Here is a 20,953-nt window from a genome sequence, read left to right as displayed (position 1 = left end):
AATTTTTTGGGTGCGAAAACTGGGACCTGATATCGGTTCGGTCCCGCGACCTCCGAGATAGCAGTCAGACATCTAAACCTCTCGGCTATAACTCCGTTGTCTGTCGACCGCTAACAATCACTTTTATATGAGCAGCAAACTACATTTCAGAATGAGAGCAATTTCAATTATTCAAAATGAAGTAGTGGAGCCTGAAAGTGTCACTTGCGAAGTCAAAGAAGATTTTAGCAAAGCGCAAAAATGGTCAATAAAAAAAATTTTTATTAAAGAATGACCAACACGTTTATAATATTTGCTTCAAACTTTGTTCGAGAGCAATGATCAACTGAATTTGTGTACGATCATCAATAAAATTTTCAATCAATATTTTGTAGCTCAATTTTTTAAATGACAATTTAAAATTATGCATGTACTTTTCATTAATATTAACTTTACAAGCGTTTCCGATATTGAAGGGTTTAACGAGAAACATGTTGTACCTTGGTGCTACGCAACAACTGGTCTTAAGTTCGCGTTAACAAAGATTCGTTGAGGACTTATTCTTTTTATTCAATTCCGCTTTTTCTCTCTCAGACCCCGTTCGTAGTATTTTTTTGAGTAGCACTGAATCAATTTATTTCTCATTTTGTATGTAAAAAAGTCTCCATACACTCTGATTATGTCAATTTTTCAACTTGTTCAGAGTTAAATGCAAAGTAAAAACGATTGTCTGGCAATATTGGTGCGGTTGAAAATGCAATTTTTGCGTATTATCATCAAGTAATAAAGACAACAATTTTGATTTTGAGTAAGACCATGAGGATTTCAGTCTGCCGTGCATTGACAGTGGTCTGTTCCGAGCTGTCCTTTTCTGTTAATGCCCACATTTCAGACTCTTGATTTTTTGAGCAAGAACTCTCTTTTTTGATAACTAGAACAACTTTTTGCGACTGAAAGTTTCAGGTAGTACCGTCACTTTTGCCGTGAGTGATCAAGCTATCATCAAGCTGGTCCCATGGTTAAGTGAGTGCTTATTCTCACACAGAGCTTCACGGAGGCAGGGGACCGAACTATTGATAATTGTCTTGTCAATCTCAGACCTTGTCTTTCAGCTATCGTACCACAAATTAATGATCCATTTTCTGAATTGTGAAAGTTCTACTTTTACTGTCTAAGTTCATCCTCTATTCTGAGCCAGCCATCAACATTCTAACAGAGTTAACTCAAAATAATTCTAATAAAACGTTATAACTAGCAAAAAATTTTGTTCGAATAATTGAGAATTCTGCAGTTGGAATAATTGAAATAGCTTAGAAGTTTTAGCGTTCTCGTACTAATTCTACTTTATTCTTACTGAAATTATTGAGGTAACTTTATTTCTGAATAGTTCTAGGAAAACTAATTAACGGGTATGTTCAACTGTAAAAGGCAATCACAAATTATTTCTCATTTTTTTAAAAGAGGTTTGGTTCAAATTCAGATGCACACACCCAAATAACAGGGCTCCAGATATTTTTTAGCTGCTTCCTGAAACCTATTTAGATCATAATTTTCCACCTAAATCAAGCCTATCAAACCAAATTAATTTGCTTCTTTGTTTCGACTTTCGACATTTATACAGACGAGAACTTGGTCTGTTTGTTATTGCTCTTTTCTTTGAATCTAATATCAACTTGGACAAACATTTATTTTTAAAATGTACATTTTAGGCTGAGAAAGACGTGATGACTTTTCTGTCGGCGGAGAACAAATCATTCGAGGAGTTCTGTGAACAAGTGTTGAAATATTTGCAGCTCAAAGAAGACATTGAATATGGACTGAGAAAGGTATAATCAGTTCACGGGCTGTGATTTTTTCCTGGTAGTTATACAAAGACCATCTATGATGTCATAGAAATCATACAGTATTTATTTAATGGGGGGGGGGGTCTTAGCAGGGGGGGGGGGGGGGGTCAGCTACTTATATGAAAATGGACTATGCATTAAGACTTACCAAGTCTTGGCCAAGTCTGACAAGTCCTAAGTAAGTTATGATCATAGCTCTGAATCAGTACTGGTACCTAGACTTGGAATTAGACTTGCACAGTACTGATATCGACTTGGCGTTAAGTACGGGCAGTACCGGATTCAAATAATCATCTCTTACTTGCAAGCCTTAGTGTGCTAACCATTACACCAACTGGTCGTAAAGATTGCTAACTTGGGTATACCTTCTAACCCATTCTCTTGTTCTTTCTTGTTACTCGAGACTTCAATTCTCTCGCCAAGTATACGTTGATTAAGTAGAGCATATGCATTGCCGGTCTAACAGTTCTTCTTTATAGAGATCTTTGTATGATTACTAGGAAATCATCTATTTTTCTATGTTTCTGTTTGATTACCGACAATCTAAATGCGCCTTAATAACAAGATATCATAAAGGGACTAGATAGAAAATTATGACACTATATTAGGGATTCTAGGAAACAATTTATTAGTATCGGACACATTATCGTATACAATTTTTGTATGAACAACCTTGATTAACACTGGAAGTATTAGCATTATTAAATTGGCTTTAAAAAGTTATCGGAATTATACCTAGCTATAAAATATATTTCAAGCCTTGCAGAATATTAATCACCACTTAAAAGAATCAAACACAAACACACATTTCAAAAATTGTATGGGTGGAATTTATCAAAAATGTCAATCAGCATGTCAGTTTAATAATTCGAACAATAGATAGTTATCTCAAATCTTATTAGAATGTGTTAATGACCTAAATAAGAACCCTATTACATCATTTGAAGCACCCTTGTTATTATTACATAATCTATTAGACCATATGCTAAAGAGAAATCTTTTGTTTATTGAAATGAAATTGCTCCCGAATTGAACCAAAAAGACTTTCAGACCACCCGTGCCAAACTTTCAGAGTAATTCAGTACTGAATCAGTGATGTTCAGAAACTAATCAGTACATATTCAGAGTCTGTTCATGACACATTTGGATCCAATGTTCTCTGATTCATATTCTGATCAGACTCTGAAATATTCGAATTGCAATTAGTATTAATGTTTGAATCAATATCAGTGTGGATGTATATTATGAATACTTGTTTCAGTCAATCAGCGTAAGTTCCTTCAAAAAATTTTGAATTACCCCATTACCCTTCAACACTTACGCACTTCTTCTCATAGTAACAAATGCACCGAACTAGGTCCACACAAATTTATTAATAAACCCCGCTTCAAAATCAAATTTGATCTGGAATTTTTCCAAAAATAAGTAATGCAATCCTAAAATCTAAAAAAATTCTATCTGAAATCTTAAAGTTTTACAATATGAAAGAGTACAAAATAATTTCTGAGTTTCCGAGATCTAATGAAGCAGCGTCATCAATTTCCTTGTATAGAATAACTTTGACATCACCCGCAAAGTCACGTGGCAGTCTTCCAGTCCTAATGTGGGCACAGAAAACCTCAGGAAAAAAATTGATTTTTAATTTATGTAGAATCTTTTCAGGTGAAGAGACTCGGGATGTTTGAGTTGCACTGTGATGACTTGATATTCGCAATGGCCAAAAGGGCTGACTACTTGGCAAACAAACTCGTCCAGAGAATGTCCAAAGACCACATCGAAGCCAACAAACGGTAACTTCCCGAGTCGAAAACAGAAGTTAATCTTGCATGATCTTGCAAGAAAAAGTTAATTTTCTATTAGTCTTGTAAGAAAAAAATCTTGTAAGAATCTTGTAAGATTCATTACAACGTCTTGTAAGAATCTTGCAAGATCTTACAAGATTAACTTCTATTTCCGACCCAGGTTACCTTTCATTTCTAGCATTGAAATGTTAGTTTCTATTCGTTTATTCTCTATTTTCTTCAGATTTCTGTTATTTAAAGACTGTTGTTATAATTTTGCATTTTCTATAAGGTCACGCGGACTATGTTGAGGTCAATGAGAACTTCTGGTATAAATGGCAAGCAACTTTTTTGCTCAATTGATGGAAGTGGTTTATGCGGAGGCACGTAAACTTACTTGAAAAAACTAACTATGCAAGTTTAAAAATTAAGATGTTAATCAGCATTTTAACTACTGTTGTTGTAAAAAGGACATTTTGGCATTAAAAGTTCTGGCACTGCTAACTTTCGGCATCTTAAAATTCGCACTTTGCACCAGCAAAGATATGTGCACCAATACAGGTGGAAAAATTTGAGCAAACTTCAACATAATTCTGATTTCTTTTTTGTTTATGTTAAAAAACGAAAAAGTTCCTCATGAGAATCGATTAGCTTGGTATGCTGTATTGCATCCAAGAAAAATGCATACCAGAACCTAATGCCAAGTCAATTTTAGTAATGGGCTTGTCTTATTACCAGTCTTATTTCATTACTGAGCTGCTATCATGTCACCTTTTACACTTGGCATTCTAAATCCAAGTGCAAATAGTCCAAAATTGGTCGGCAAAACGCGAAAAAAGCCGACAAGTTGTCCAAAACAGGTCCAAAACGACAAAATAGACGACCGATCTTCTAAAATCTGTCTAAAAAAACACAAAAAAATAGCAGACATATCGTGCAAAATGGGTCTAAAAAAGGCAAAACAATAGCCGATACATCGTCCAAAATAAAGTAAAAAAACGCAAAAAATAGCCAATAGACAGTTGAGGAAACATCATCGAATGAGCAATGCGTATTTTCACCCACCTCATATGCCGGGCTAGACCTGTTTGCCCTATATTTTTGCTTTTACACAATAAAAGGTCAATCGAAGTTAATAGAGATTAGAATGGGCTCTTGTGATAATTGGTAGTGTGGCACCGCCATTGGCGACCTATGCCCATTGTTTTCATGACTCAATCAGGGACTCATTCTGACTGCAACTTTTCATTGGATCCATATTTGCAAAATTTACAGTGATGGGGCCCCGGGACAGCATATAGAGTTCTTTTTTGTAACTTTTCCTCCAGTAGACTTCGAAATGGTCGCACGTTGCAAAAAATTTGAAACTCAAAATTTTCAATCGAAAAATTTTGAAACGTTGGTTTTGACTTGGGAATCAATTTGCAAGTATCATCCAAGTCCTGGCAGCGATTTGTCAGACTTGCAATTGGACTTGCACAGTAAAGAAAAACGATAAAAACTTCCAGATGGTTCTCTAAGTTACACAAAAATTTACCAAACTCGTGATTACAGGCAAGATCAGACTTTTGCAAATACGTTATCTTCATTTGCTAAAAGAAGCCGGTGGAAAATGATATTGTTACAGGAAACCGAAAAATTTGACTATCAATAAGTTTCGACAGAGCGCAAACAGTATTTATATTTCAAGAAAACTGATACTAACGCCTCGTTTTACCTACTTCTAATTATGAAGCGAAGTTTGAAATACTTGAATTGATAAAAATGAAACAATAATTTGAGAAAACAGAATGCATGGACGTAGAAACCATCGACTGGTTTATTGATACCCTGAATCCAAGTTTCACAATTATTTTAACGAGAGGGCACAGAAAGTTTCAACAAAAAACAATCAACTCAGAAGCTAGAGAGAATTAATATTTTTCAATTGCTCGTTTTCTTGAGGTTTTCAGAAAAAAACTAATGAATCCAAATCAAAATCAGGTCATTTTGACATTTGTTAATTTTATGATTTTTTAAGGTAACTGTAATTAAGGATTTGTGATTAAATCTGTTTTCAAAATTAGGTTTCTTTCATTTAGTTTGATTTACAGAAATACTGATGTTTGAAAACACTTTCAGCAGAATGAGTGCAGACAGTAAACAGCCTGGAACAATAAAAACATTTTCACACAAAATTTTGAAGAAGCGGCTAAATTGAATAAAAAATTTTGCCCCAAGAATTACAGTTCAATTAAATGAACAACCAGACTATAGAGCTCCTTAGAAGAGCAGCTTTTAATACTAATCAAAAATTATGCCAAAACATCAAAGAAAAGGAAAACAAAAAAGAATCAGCTGAAAACAAATTACCATCAATTTTTCCAAAATCTATTTTTGAAAAGAGCATAGTCAAAATTATGCCACCCAGAAACGTCAGCCTGAAAAATTTTCACAATATGGGGCGTTGGCCCACAATTTGTTATTGCTGGCCCCCTATGGTTCAAAAACCTTCTTTTTTGAGCGTAGTACATCTCTTGTGAATTTTGTTACGCAGTCCTTTAATTTTTTTGTAACAAAAAGAATTTTGATAAAAAAAGATCTTTTGACTTGTAACTTGTCTCAACAGATTTATACAAATTTATTGCTGGCTGCCACAATATGGGTCCCACAATCAGAGCCCCACAATATAGGGCCAAATGATATAGGGCCACAATACAGGGTTCTGTCATTAAAACTCATTGGCCCTCTAAAATGTTATTTCATTTCATTTGGTCATTTCCACTCATGCCTAATGGACCTGACGACATTGACGAGACCTTTTTGGTGTTTCTGTTGCTCTGTATCACTGATTAGGAGTATTTTATTGAGGAAATTTTGAGTTTCATTGATGACATAAGATAAGAAAAATTTAAAATGCGCCCAAAACGACGTCAAATCTTACAAAGTAAAAGTGATTCACTGTTTTTTTAAATGGTGTGAAAGTAGTTAAAATCGTTAGATTTGATAATCATTTTGCAAACGAAAAATCAAAAGTTCCTCAATTTAGAGCTCATAAGTTATGTATTAAAACGAAAAACAAAAACAATTTCAGAAAACAAAATGGAACAATACAAAACTTTATAACAGTTTTCTGATAGTAAATGGTGATAAAGTCGTTAAATACCTCGGAAACGATTTCCAATCCTTGTCTAAACTCCATTATGCATCATTAGACAACTAAGGAAGACTATCATTAATGAGACTAAAGAAGACCTAGGAAAACAACGAAAAAATACGAAATCTATAAATCTTTCAAATTTTTTTGAAGCACGTCGCAAGAAAGTCGTTAAAATATTTAAATAATGAATGCCAAACTGTCATGTAAATTGGGCATACAAGGACAATACAAACAGGGTCCAAAGAAGCTAACTTGATCTCAAAATCTGACTAATCAAAATTTAAAAATTTATTTTAGTCATATCTGTCTTTTTAATGCATGGCCACTTTTTTGTCTAACCACTTTCCAAGTGATTCTTTTAGGATTGATTTCTTCGTTTTTGCGTGTTAAACTGATCTCATTTCGAGTTGAAAGCAATTAAACCTTAGTTGGTGGCTGTTTCTTTTTATAGAATGTTTATAGAAAATTTCATAGATTGTGCGCCGATTTTGTTTTCAATTTTCCAATTTGAATCATTTGGTTTTAAATTAACTTTAATAAATGCATTGAAAGCCCCCTGGTAACCCTTCTTTCAGAAACAACTTGTGTTTCCTCGCCCATTAGTCATTTGAGAACAATTAGTTCGGCATTATTTGGTTAAGATTTCCTTTCAACAAACAAACAGAATAAAACGGCTTCAAAAAAGAGAAAACTTTGTTTTAAAAAATTTTGATGGTTTTTACAATCAATAAAATATTCATAACATGATGTTCTGTCTATTTTATGGATCTCCGTCTCTTGTCTATCGTATAACACCTCAGTCGATCTCAAACGCCCATTTTGAGATTCCGACCGTTTTGATTTCTGACCGTTAATCTAGTAGCAATTACGGTGCTCTCGTCTCGTTCTCGCCAAAATGTTAAATTTATGAATCTTCATCTACTCAATCTACTGAATCCGTTTTCAGCTTATGTGAGGAATTCGAGCAGATAGCAGAGAAAGCATTGACGACCCCAGCCAACACAGCTGAGCTGATGGAACTGAAGGCATACATAGAGCATGTAGAAGAGACAACTGTGTTTGAACTGGAAAAGAGACTCATCCAGGCCAAAAACAGACTCGCTTTCCTTCTCGAATACGCGGTCAGTCTCACTTTCAATTATAAGTTACGTAACTCAGCTTTAGGTATTTACGTAACTTTGATTTAAGCAAAAGTTACCTAACTCTGCATTTAAGAAAAAGTTACGTAACTCTGCTTTAAGTATGTTACGCAACTCTGCTTTAATTATAAGTTACGTAACTCTGCTCGGAGTCGCTGACATTTTTTGTCGTTTATCGAGAACAGTGCAGCAGTTCAAGATGTTCAGCCAGAATTTTGAGTGATTTCTACAGAGTCACGTAACTTGCTCAAAACACGCAACATGGAAGTTTAAAAATGCCAAAAGTTCATGAGTGCCCGGGCCGAGGTGTCAACGCTAAAAAACGCAAAATTATGTAAGATTGGCGTTGAATGCGTTGAATTTGTGTAAGATCTACGCTTGATTGTAGATCTTACATAAATTCAATGCATTCACCGCTAATCTTACATATTTTGCGTTGAATTTTAGCGTTGATCTTACATAAAATCAACGCATTCAGCGCTAACCTTACATAATTTCGCGTTGAATTTTGGCGTAGATCTTACATATTTAGCGTTGAATTTAGCGTAGATCTTACATAAATTCAATGCATTCAACGCTAATCCTACATAGTTTTGCGTTGAATTTCGGCGTAGATCTTACATATTTAGCGTTGAGTTTTAGCGTAGATTTTACATATTTAGCGTTGAACTTAGCGTTGAACTTACATAAATTCAACGCATTCAACGCTAATCTTACATAGTTTTGCGTTGAATTTCGGCGTAGATCTTACATATTTAGCGTTGAATTTTAGCGTAGATCTTACATATTTAGCGTTGAACTTAGCGTTGAACTTACATAAATTCAACGCATTCAACGCTAACCTTACATAATTTCGCGTTGAATTTTGGCATAGATCTTACATATTTAGCGTTGAATTTTAGAGTTGATCTTACATATTATGCGTTGAATTTACCGTAGATCTTACATAAATTCTTACATTTTGGTGCTCTTTCATAGTGCAAAAGCCATTTCAGGCCATTTTACGATTTCAAAACTTTTCCAAGTTTTTTTTTCGCAAAATCATTTTTTTTCACTGTTTCCACCCCTATACTGCAAAGGTGAGAAACATGAAGTGAGACATTATCATTTTTAATGCTCTTTTATAGTGCAAAATCCAATTCAGACCATTTTACGATTTCAAATTTTTTCAAGTTTTTTCGAAAAAAAATAATTTTTTTTACTGTTTCAACCCCCTAGACTTCACAGGTGAGAAAGATGAAGTCAACAAAAAATCACTTCTTAGTGCTCTTTTATAGTGCAAAATCCATTCCAGAACGTTCTACGATTTCAAATTTTTCAAGTTTTTTTGAAAAAAATTAGTTTTTTTACTGTTTCGACCCCCAATACCGCAAAGGTGAGAAACATGAAGTCAGAAAAAAATCATTTTTTAGTCTTCTTTTATAGTGCAAAGTCCAATACTATTATACGATTTCAAATTTTTCAAGTTGTTTTTCGAAAAATTAATTTTTTTACTGTTTCGACACCTATACTGCAAAGGTGAGAAAAATGAGGTCTGCAAAAAATAACCTTTGAGTGCTCTCTTACGGTGCAAAAACCATTTCAGACCATTTTAGGAATTCAATTTTTTTTTTCAAAACTTGAAAAAAATTTTAAATTTTTCCCAGTACGCCTCACATGGTAAATGCGTTGAATACTTTGAATTTATGTAAGACCTACGCTAAATTCAACGTAAAATATGCAAGATCTACGCTAAATTCAACGCAAAATATGTAAGATCTACGCTTTATAAGGTTTGCGGCTCTTAAGGAAACCAAGGTACTGTGGCACAATGGTAGAAGAGGCGGCAAGCAAGCAGGAGGTCAGTAGTTCGAGTCCCATACGCAATTGGAGGTTAATAGATCAAGTCAAGGCTTTGATTTTTTCTAAAAGCAACGCTAAATTCAACGCTAAATATGTAAGATCTACGCTAAATTCAACGCTAAATATGTTAGATCTACGCTATTTTCAACGCTAAATATGTAGGATCTACGCTAGATTCAACGCTAAATATGTAAGATCAGCGGCAACTAGCGTTGACAAGTCTGAAAATTCACAACACTTTTCTTACATAATTTTGCGTTGAATGCGTTGAATTTTTGCTTTCAAATTCAACGCATTCAACGCAAAATTATGTAAGAAAATTTCGGCGAATTTTCCGACTTGTCAACGCTAGTTGTCGCTGATCTTACATAATTTTGACCAAATTCCTCGGCCCGGGTGTCAGTTTCTGGCTATTTATATAGGAACTTTTAGCGTTGTTTTGATGTTGCATGGAGGCTTAGAATTTTAAAACTAATAAGCTTTCATTTACACTTTAGAAGTTTAATTGGAACAAGTTTACATTTGGTACTTCATTTTGACAGTAACTCGGACAATCAATTCAAAAACCTGTAATTGAGATTGTAAACCCAGTGATATGAAACTTGATAGCCTTGATAATAAACATACTAAAACATGGAAAATCAATATCAAGATTTATACGAACTTGCAAGATCTTTGCATGTCTGTCACGAAACGAGATCTTGGCAAGATAATCCACGTTTTGTCAAGACTGTCAAGATCTTGCATGTCTTTCGGCAAGGTGTATCAAGTTTCGATTCACTTGGAAGAAAATCACAAAAGAGAAGACTTTTTGTACTAAATGAAGGCTATAGAGGTATTTCTCTGTCTGTTGAGCTGAAAAAAATTAGTAAACGTTCCAACAATATTTTCAAACAGAAAAAGTAAACATTGGTAACCCTCATCATGTTTGGACAGGTGTCGACGCCACAAGACATCCGGCTAAACAACAGTACGTTCCAGTGGTACGAGAGAATCCCAGAAGTATTCCTGGAGCATAAAGTGATAGTGCAGGAGAAACAGAAGCAGTACGAAGAAGCTCTCAAGGTCAGTTCAGATTAAAAAAATGAGGGATTAAAAACCACCATATATCAAGTTTGTCTGTTCAAAGCTATAATAAACAATTAAATAGAAATTTATCATCGGATATTAGACTGATAGAGGTTTAGATGCAAACATATCAGGACAAGTCCTGAATAACAATCCAAAGAACTGACTTAGCTATTGACCTAACGATGAATATCATACAGCAACATCAATCTAAGAGAGTCAACCAAGCCCCTGACCCCATATAAGCAAAACTACGAAAAGAAACCCAAAAATAATTGGACAATTTTTTCCAAGATTTAGTGCTCTAAGAATCCCTATTGAATCCATGCGTTAGAATGCGTACGTAATACAATCACATTGTGTGAATCAATGAAAAACAAAGCAAAAAATACAAAATTTGACGCCAACTGGCAAAAGACAGAAACTCTGAAAACTAATGGTACCAGACAAAGAAAACCTCATAGCTACACGGCAAAATTATTGACCAAAGCATATCATAAAACTTTAAAAGTCAAAAAATAATTTTGAGCAGACCTAATGGCTGAAAAAGGGACAATTGAACTACAAATGAAGACAAGATTCGCAACTTCAATCAAACGTTTCAAAAACTAATATCTCAGTGAATGAAATGGTGCGCTAAAAGTTCAAGGTTGTAGATTTACTTTAACACGCCACTCTAGGAAAACAATAAAAATTATTAGGAAACAAAGCAAAAAGAGACGAAAACTAAAAAAAATGATTAAAATCAAGCTGTGAGAACCAGTGCCACACGTTAAGAGAACATCATAACTACAACCCCAAACCTTAAACATAGCTGATCAGAAAAATTTAAAAGTGACAAAGTACCTTTCGCTGGGACTTGAAATATACCACAACACTATCAATTTATTGCTGTTATTGAGACTAAGGAAAAGGCCACAACAAAAACATTTGAGACAAAAAAATATTTTTTTCCCAAAAAATCAGGTGCCATATTCTCAGAAACAATTGCTGGGGATTCAAACTACTTCATTCACCTATTAATATTAGCAGCAGATGACAATTGCCATTAAGGAGATGAAACAGTATTAAGTACAAAAATTTTAAAAAACTCAAAAAATTTTGAAAATGAAAAGCGTGCAAGTCAAAGAAGCAACAGTTAAAAGTCATATATACTAGGGAAGTGATATATTCGGCGAGAATTGTCATTAAGGAGAATAAGAGATAAGAAAACAAATAAAGCGATAAAAACCAGTAAAATCTTCAAATTTCAATAAGTTTTCTTGAAAGGAATGAAAGTCAAAGTCATAGAAAGAACTAAATTTAAACTGGAAAACTAAATCATATAAACTAATTAGTATGAACCCAGGAGACCTGTTCTTAATGATATGAATAATAAGAGAACAATAACTACAAGAAAGACACTCAAAACTCAAAAAAAATCACTAAAGTATGTTCCGTACAAATAGTGCCTAAGTAATTGAAACCACTAGGCACAAACTGAAACCCCCAACTAGGTTCTATAGTGCCTCATTACCAACCGATGATAATGTCATTAACAATAATAGCTGCTAAGGCAACAGAGATTATTAAAAAGGGGGCAAACATTGAATCATCAATAAGTTTTCATGACAACAAATAAAGTCTATATAAAAAAGCATCAGCTGCCCGTAATTGAACTCAATTGATTTCAAACAGGCGCCAATCGAAAACAGACATATCAGACAAATAGCACTCAAGCAAAGAAACACTGAAAACAGCAGTAAAATTGCCGAACTTCTCGCTCTACTTTATAGGTACATTAAAAACGCCTCAAACTTGTGTGATTAAAGTCAGCTCTCTAATTTGATTTTTCACTGACGCAAAAACTCCGAAAAACTTGTGAATCATTAAAAAAAAGGCAGCACACCGAAACAATCGAAATATTTTGGGATGTAACAAACTTGTAGCCCACCTGACGAAACCATTAAAAACAACTGTTGGAAAGTATATATTAGAATACAATTTTCGGAAGCCAAAACAAATAAAGTCAAGAAACGAGGGAGCGTGGGACTGAGCTGAACTCGAATTAACAAAGGATTCCCAGAACTATCTTCAAACATATATGGAGCCCAATTCTCCTGCTGCTAGAGGCATATGAGTGTTATAGTGGAGAAATTAAGATTTCCAAAGACTTTTTCCAGAAATTTTGGTCAGTAGTTTGCTAATTTTTTACAACAATTTTCATTTTTCTTTTATAAGTTGATTAAAATTGTAAAAAATTGAACAAATCACGCTTTTGACTTCTTGAGAGACAATCTTGAGAAACTTTTATCTTGCCTATTTATATTGTTGCTTTTTATGAGAAGAACAAGTTGACTTGTCTTATTGGAATCTGGTAGATTCTTACAACAGAAGGCATTTTCTGGCAAGATACCCTTTTTCTGCCGATTCCTACAAGATGAACATTTCTCTGCCAGATTCTTACAAGATAACCACTTTTCTCACAGGTTCTCAAAAGATTTTCGAACGCAGTTTGAGGCAAAGATTGCAAACGTCTGTTTCTTTTTTTAAAGAACATTTTTTGCTTGAGCGTTTTTATGTTATAGAACATTCCCCGACTTCTCAAGTGACTCTTTCAAGCTTGTCTTCTTCGTTTTTGAGTGATGGCAATTGCTCTCACTCCCAAGTAAAGCTTGTTGCTAAAATAAAAGTGATTGTTAACAAATTGATAACAAATCTCAAGAGCCTGATAGCCGAGTGGTTAATGCGTCTGTTGAGAACTTTGTAGGTCGACAGTTGGAGACCCTCCGTTGTTTGCACGATTGAGAGATATTTTCTCCGTGATAGTCCTGAAGTAACTTTTTTCGCCGAGTTAAGTGTATTTCATGTAGTATTTGTTTCTAAGTGTTGCCACTGCTCTCAAAATTTGCTTTCAAATATTTGATATCGCATTCCTCTCGTAAAGACTGAATGCTTCAAAAAGAGACGTAGGTTTAACTTGAATTTTCAATCTTGGTATACAAACATTTTAGTTCTTTCTCTTGAATAAAACAAAATTTCCAGGGTAACACAAAATATACAGGAAACACTATTTACAAAGGAATCTAATTCGATATCTAAATTATAAATCTTTATATCTAAAAAACTATGAGGTAGTTTTGCAGGTAACAAAACAAAAACAAAGACCATAATCGATTTACCAGTTTATAATTTCCAGTGATCTTCGTTATGAAATTTCTGTTACTGATAAGTTCTTATAAAAACTGTTCTGAAAGTTTTTCAAACGTAAAACTACGAGCACTGAGTGATGATATGGGAACAATAAAAGGTATAAACATAAGGTAAACAAAAAAAGATAGAGTGAAAATTGATAAAAAGCAAATATATACACATCTCAAAAACACTAACTAATAGACAGACTATCTCGACTTGTTGAAAATGCAAAAAAAATTATTTTGCTAACATGTTCGAAAAATAATCTAGAATATACAGGCGATATGATACAACTGCAATGAAAACCCGAAAATTTACTTCACGATTTACAGCAATATTAGTTCGAATGAATGCTTAGTTCATAATGCAAAGAAAAGCCACTACAGCTTAATCAAAATTCAACAACAAACACTTTCTGGAAATAAATATCTTCAGATTACTTACAAAGTAGACCAGTACATATATTTAGTTCATAGTTCATTTTCGACTCGACTCGTTTGTGTTGATTTCGCATTTGCTGTTTCACAATTTTCGATAGCTCATCTCAAAATTTTTCCTCGTGAATATTTATCGTTTTTGATGCCTGATTCATCGGTGCATTCGCGGCCTGTCCTGAATTGGCTTTACCTGTTAACAAACATCTGTCATAAAATCATAGGGAAAACAAATAGATCCGACGATAATAAATGCACAGAGGATTGTACCAAATCAAAACTATATGCTGACTTTTAAGGTTGAATGATACACGCCCCCCCCCCCCCCCCCCCCCCCCCAACATTGTACCCTAACTCCCAATCTTAGATTTCCTGTTATTGTAACAACACACACGGTTGCCAGTTTTGAATAACGTTATCAGGTCTATTCTGTTCCCTGTTATGGACTAAATCCCAGAATAGATCACGGTTCTCGACGGTGAATAGCGTAAATGCTTCACTTTCAATTCAGGAATTTAAATCTGATTTGTAATAAATTAACCTTAGTTCGACCAAAGCGTAGTTTAAACGAAAAATTAACAATTGACGAAAAAATATATGTTTGAGTATGAATGAATTAAATTGAGTTGGATGGTTAGTTAAAGGTATAAATTGATGCATTTTAAAAACAATAAACATCAATCTAACAAAGACAACCAATGAGAAATAACATTTCGCTTCGAGTGATTGCCCAAATGAAAACCTAACATTAAAAGTATATCAAAGAATCATTCAGGTATCCAATCACTACAGCTCCTTGTTCGCAATCGTATAATTAAATTACCCACTCTTATTGGGTAACAATATTTGACAATTTAAACCATTTCAGGATATTTTAAAAATCATACCTTTCTTCTGGTCCATACCTGGCAAAGGCCTGGCTCCAAAAAATGAGAAAAATTGGCATTGTGGTTCCAATTTGAGCATACTGCTCTCCCAGATTTCCCCGTCGATATTCCAAAGCGCGTTCAGATTCTTGATGTTGATCCACATTTGCTTCGTAGTCCGGGGTTGGGAAATTTTTGGCTGCGATGCTGAATTGCTACCGCTATTTTCTCGCTTGCCTGCTTGTGTGAAGTGATATTTGTCAGTTTGACCACCAGCTTCGAGTTGGCCATTATTAGCCTCATGGATTCTCGAATTCGTATCAGATCCATTCAAGTTGATTTGTTCTTTTTCGACTCGTTCTCTATTTACATCCCCTCCATTCTTCACCTGACCTGATTCAGAAGGCTTCTCTTTATTTTCCGTATCATTGGTTGAGACCGGTTTCGAAATTTCTTCATGCTCGGAAGCAATGATATCGCCCGCATTCTGCGAATAAACGTGGCGACTTTCAGGTTTTTTTGACCTTGTTGAGCTCGAAGAAAAGAACGACGAGGCGTTGCCCTTTAAGTTGCCTGAATGTTTGTCAACATTACCCAGCTTCTGATTAACCATTGAAGTCTCGGTTTGAGGCACTTTGATGGTAGCATGCGACGCCCTGTACGGTTTCATGCAATCCATTTCAAACCTGCCCATTTCTGAATTGTGAACCATCAACATTTTGAGGGCGTCTCTGAACTTGCGATTGGTTCTGCATGCAAATACAACTTCCATCGTTCCGTCTCCAAGATGTGCAGTTGGTGATATCCCGATTTTGCTTTGTTTACATGCACAGCTGTTTGCGACAACCTGAAAAGTTTATTTCACACTGTATTGTATCTCAATAGAGGCAAAAACAACCCACCAACGTCGGACGAGTTGCTGCTCTTAAAGGACGTGGACGCTAGCCTCTTGTTGGCACGACCAAAATCTATCAAGCGATAAATCGGATAAAAGGACCGACATGAGAATTAACTATATGTTAATCTGTTTAATGGTGTTAATGTGAACCAAACTCATCCAGGACCAAAAATGACCTTAAGGTCCATCGGATTTAGAAACATCGGAAGTGAACAAGGGGCTTGTTACCCATTAAACTTAGTTCTAAATTTAGCAGTTGTATTCTACATTGAATTTTATGTCTATTTGCATCCCAAAATTTATTTTCATGTTTATTTTAACTTTCCTTAGTATACCCACGCACAAAATCTGTTCAAGAGCTGGTGCTTCGAAAAAATAAAATTACCTGGACATACACGACGTCAGCTTCTACATTCGTAACTCTCTTTGTCGACACTGGCCGCTTTGATCCTTTAGCTCCTTCACATATCACACAAGGTTTCAAGTCATGTGTCAAAGCGCACTTCAGATCCGGATCATGTAAATCCGAATGCGCTACATCCGCAATTCCGATGTCAGTTTCAATGTTGTAAGTCCTGAGGGCAAAGAGAGATTGAATAATTGCAACTGTGTAGCGTATTGGGCCCAAAAACCTCAGCTTTTCGCTTCTGACAAGAACGTCGCCTAAAAAGCCGTAACCAACGTGGCAAAATGCCACACGTACTAACTCGTTACTTTTGCTTTCGCGGACTGAAATCAGATCAAGTCTAAGCGTTTGTCCTGAGATGATTTGTAAACAAGTTGTTGTCACATCAACACAGCCGGTTGACGCATCGTTTACGCAATTAGTTGACCCTCCCGGAATTAGCCCGAAAGGAATTGGGCATCCGCTAAATTGCCCCTCCTCTTTTCTAACCGCAAAAGCGTGAATACATTCGTTTAACGTTCCATCGCCTCCAATTGCTACAATGCCATCGTAACACCTCCAATCTAAGTTGTAGCACAAGTCATAAGCATGCCCGGCACGTTCTGTGAAAGTTTCCTTGAGTTCGATTTCAGCTAGTGATAATAAAGGTCTTGCCTGCTTTTCCCAGATTTTCCTGCCATTTCCCGCACCCCCGTATGGGTTGACAACTACAAATAACCTCTTCGGTCGTTTCCCACAGTCCCTAAGCAGTTCTAAACCTGAACTAATTTCGTTGTATAAAGCATTAATTTGAGATTCTTTCTGAGATTGGATTAGTACACTATTAACACACCAAATAGACGTATTCTTAAGTGACCGACTTAGGTAATAAACTGTAAAAGCATGTTGCAACTTCGGTTTTCTCGGAATTTTCAAATTTAGTGTCTGAGCTTTGCATTGTCCATTAATGTGACGATCGATTGCAATGATATCTGATACGAATATTAGGTTTTCCTCAACTTTCTTGTTCTTTTGGGGCAAATTTTCCTTAGCAATGATATGTAAAATAGAAGCATCTTGGTTAGTAGAATTTGAACTTGGTTCTGTAGTGACTGATCTAAATAAAGGATTCACAAATATAGACTTTGGATAAGATTTAATGATATGCTGTACTGTGGTAATTTCAACCCCATCGCAAGGTTTTCCATTGACTAAAGCCGAATTATCCATATCATTTCATATCAAACTGAAATTGAAACACTGGATACTGATTTTATCCCCAAACATCATGCTTGACTAGTCAAAGAAAAAGGTACAACAAAAACATAGCTCGCACGTTGAGTGGTTTCACATATGCGAATTATTTCTTTCGAGTGAAACAATTCTCGGTGTAATATCACATCTAAATATTATCTTAATGAAGCCTACCAAACCGATCACTTGCCAAACAACAAAATTTCATGGACATTCGGTTTCATCACATCTGATAACAAGTTTATTTACAGTTGCATGGAATACACAACTTTTCACATCATTTTGTACCGAACATGGATTTTTGAAAAATTGTTTTAAAAAATACGAGAACTGATCCTTCTCCCCGTGAATAAAATTCCTGTTTTCAGTACCATATGCGAGCAGACTAATGCGTGTTTTTGAAATGAAAGGTTCATATAGCCAAACAAGACGATTTACATATACCATTAACATAGCCAGCAGATTTCCCGAACAGCTGCGAAAGAATAGACTTGCGTGCCGTAAAATACAAATAGAAAGATTTGGAAAAAAGTTATCGCGGCCAACTTTTATTCAAAGGGGGGTGTACATTTGAGAACAATTTTGGGTGCAAAAACTTTTGACGAAGCAGAGGTTCGAATCACCAAACCACGGCGTAAGAACCGGCTGAATTAAGCACTAGGCTACACGTCCCTTACTATCTTTTATATTACAAACAACTTCGTTTTAGCAACAGACAATTTCTGAATGCCAGCAATTTAGGTCTCGCAAAAAACAAGAAATCAAGCATGAAGTGACCGAAATCGTGAAGCAACAGAATATTCAAGAACAAAATGTAAAAAGAAAAAGCGTCAGACGAGGAAACAAAAAAAACAGCAATATAGCTCCACTAAGCTTACAGCTTCACAGCTATAATAAAGTTGAAAAAATATCACTTACCACCGGAATGGACTATGAAATAGTTTCTGAATTTCGCCAGATATGTGGAATCTTTGAACGTTTTAGCCGTGCAACAACCTGATCAGTGCAACTTTGCCACTAAAAACAACAAAGTGCACTCTGATTCCTCTCATAAAAATGAAGTAGAGCCATTTAAAAAAGATATTTCTTTTATGAGGTTTTCTTTTATTAAAATTTTTGATTGTATCGATCAGAACCATTCAAATAATCTGCATTACAAAAACTGAATTCCTCAAAAATACTCTTTCGAAATAAAGATCAATTACAAGTTCTGCGATGTTCAGGAAAAATTTTGAAACATTTTTTGTACGACTCCCAAAGTTCCCAGCGTCCTTTTATGCAAAAATCAATACCGCTATAACTGTTTTGCAACTCTCTACGAACACAAACAGACAAACGTCGGATGAATTGCTCTCGAACGACAGGCAGTGGCAATTAAATTTAGAGGGGGCTGTAGTTCATGTTTTCAAAAACAAACGTGCGCACAGTACGGGTTCAAAAAACGTTTGAACCATTGGCCTCCATGTCAGCAGTCACAATTTGGTGGGGAGGGGAATTACTGGTCTCCAGATTGTTAGTGTGACATTATATCCACTCAGCTACAATGGTTTTGATTTCCATTCGCTCACAATGGCTTTTACCAACGAACTCGATTTCAGAACGACAGCAACTTAGATCACTCAAAAATGAACAACTGAAGTGCGAAAAAGTAACTAAAGGAGTCGAGGAATGTTATGGAACAAAAGCGCAAAGACGCTCAAGCAAACAATCAATTTGAACAAAAAGATCAACACGTTTAAAATGCTTGCCTCAAACTGTTCGAGAGCAATTAAAAGCATAAACCGACTAATGACGGAAGAATGCTCTCGAACGACCCGCGAGGCAATTCAATTCAGGGGCTGTAACCTAGATAAATTTTTCTTTGGGTGCAAAAACAGTTGACCGCGCCGGGATTCGAACCATGGACCTCCCGATCACTGACCACAAGCACTGCCCACTCGGCTATCAGGCCCTCCATTTTTCTATGCTGCAATTGATTTCATTTCAGCAATAAGCTTTACTTCGGAGTCAGAATTAGAGAGATCCCTCAAAACGAGAAAAAGTGCGTGAAAAAGTCCCTTGAGAAGTCAAAGAATGTCGAGAAAAAAGCGCAAAAAAAGTCCAGCAAAAAATTTGCATAAAAAAGACAAACACGTTTACAGTAATTGCTACGAACTTCGTTCGAGAGCAATTAAACAGCTGAGTACTTGAGGATCAGAGCTTTTTGTAACCATGTTGATTTGGATCCAAATTCCTCTTTAATTTCGAGTAGACGTTTAAGATGATCTCAAATATCAGAGATGAATCCAAGAGAATTGGGATCAATTCTCTTTTGACCCCCACATGTCGTTATATAGCGTGTTACCATGTAAAAAAATAGTACGTGCGCCTGTGGGGCGTACAAGATATAAGCCCAATAAGCTGAGGGAACAGAGTATATCCGAGAAAAAAGATGTTTCCAGTTTCCGAAATCCCTTCGAGAGTATTCCTTCCTTTAAAGCCTCGAAAAAAACAAGTTTCTATTAACAATAAAACAAACATCCGAATAACGTCAGGCAAAGAGCTCTCAAACGACCCCGGCAAGTGGTTGCCTTCGGTTGAAGCCAGATAAGGCTTAGGGATGCTAGCAGTAGGAGGGGGTGAGTGGAGTTGGGGGGGGGGGGGGGGGGAGGGTTGTGGCAGAGCTGAGCGAGAGGGGGGTCCGAATCGACAGGGTGAAAGAGGGTGGACGGGGGTGTCTGTGACTGAGGGGGTACAAATTTTTAAGACTAAAAACCGCCTCCTGGCACCCTGAAATGGTCTCCTCAAAACAGTTTTGGTGAATCGAATACTTGAGACTAGTAAGGCATAAAACTCTAAGAGAGCTGCTTGGCCACTTAATGCCCTCCAAGCGCTACCTGTAATCCTATTTTCGAGGACAAACAGTCAAATGAATCAGACGAAAAATCGGTCCAGCGAAAGATTGCATAGAAACAGGACTTCTTTACCATAGCTACAATAATAGCTATTATTGTAATAGCTATTACTATAATAGCTATTATAGTCCTAACATTAACGTCGGTGGCTCATCGCAAGCAGCTTGCTTAAATGAAGCAACAACCTCTCGAGATTTCAACTTTGTCAGCTTATAACACAACGTCGTCGAGCACAAAAATGTCGCAGCTCAAAGAA

The 20,953-nt window shown here is 35.8% G+C and overlaps 1 protein-coding gene and 1 pseudogene across 1 annotated transcript; one reads left to right on the top strand and one right to left on the bottom strand.

The window, feature by feature from the left end:
• The window catches only part of LOC142348566 (dynein axonemal heavy chain 7-like), a 460,211-nt pseudogene that overhangs the window by 33,266 nt on the left and 405,992 nt on the right, over positions 1–20,953 (top strand).
• On the bottom strand, positions 13,742–17,892 carry LOC142348569 (ceramide kinase-like). Its single transcript, XM_075399953.1, has 3 exons — positions 16,550–17,892; positions 15,288–16,113; positions 13,742–14,593 (listed from the first exon to the last, which is right to left on the bottom strand). Exons 1-3 carry the CDS (start codon positions 17,777–17,779, stop codon positions 14,511–14,513), a joined length of 2,139 nt encoding a protein of 712 aa, XP_075256068.1. The 5' UTR covers positions 17,780–17,892; the 3' UTR covers positions 13,742–14,510.

The sequence above is a fragment of the Convolutriloba macropyga genome, chromosome 10 (assembly GCF_964194025.1).
Source record: "Convolutriloba macropyga chromosome 10, txConMacr16.3, whole genome shotgun sequence".
Taxonomy (NCBI): domain Eukaryota; kingdom Metazoa; phylum Xenacoelomorpha; order Acoela; family Convolutidae; genus Convolutriloba; species Convolutriloba macropyga.
Note: the sequence above shows the minus strand (reverse complement) of the source record. Positions and strands in the feature narration are given on the sequence as shown.

What these genes read in the sequence shown, in the direction of transcription:
- LOC142348569 (XM_075399953.1), bottom strand. Translation starts at nt 17,779, where the DNA reads ATGGATAATTCGGCTTTAGTCAATGGAAAACCTTGCGATGGGGTTGAA. An exon ending in CTGACGTCGTGTATGTCCAG is followed by an intron (nt 16,114 to 16,549) that starts GTAATTTTATTT and finishes TAAACTTTTCAG; the next exon opens with GTTGTCGCAAACAGCTGTGC. An exon ending in AGGTATGGACCAGAAGAAAG is followed by an intron (nt 14,594 to 15,287) that starts GTATGATTTTTA and finishes GTTTGTTAACAG; the next exon opens with GTAAAGCCAATTCAGGACAG.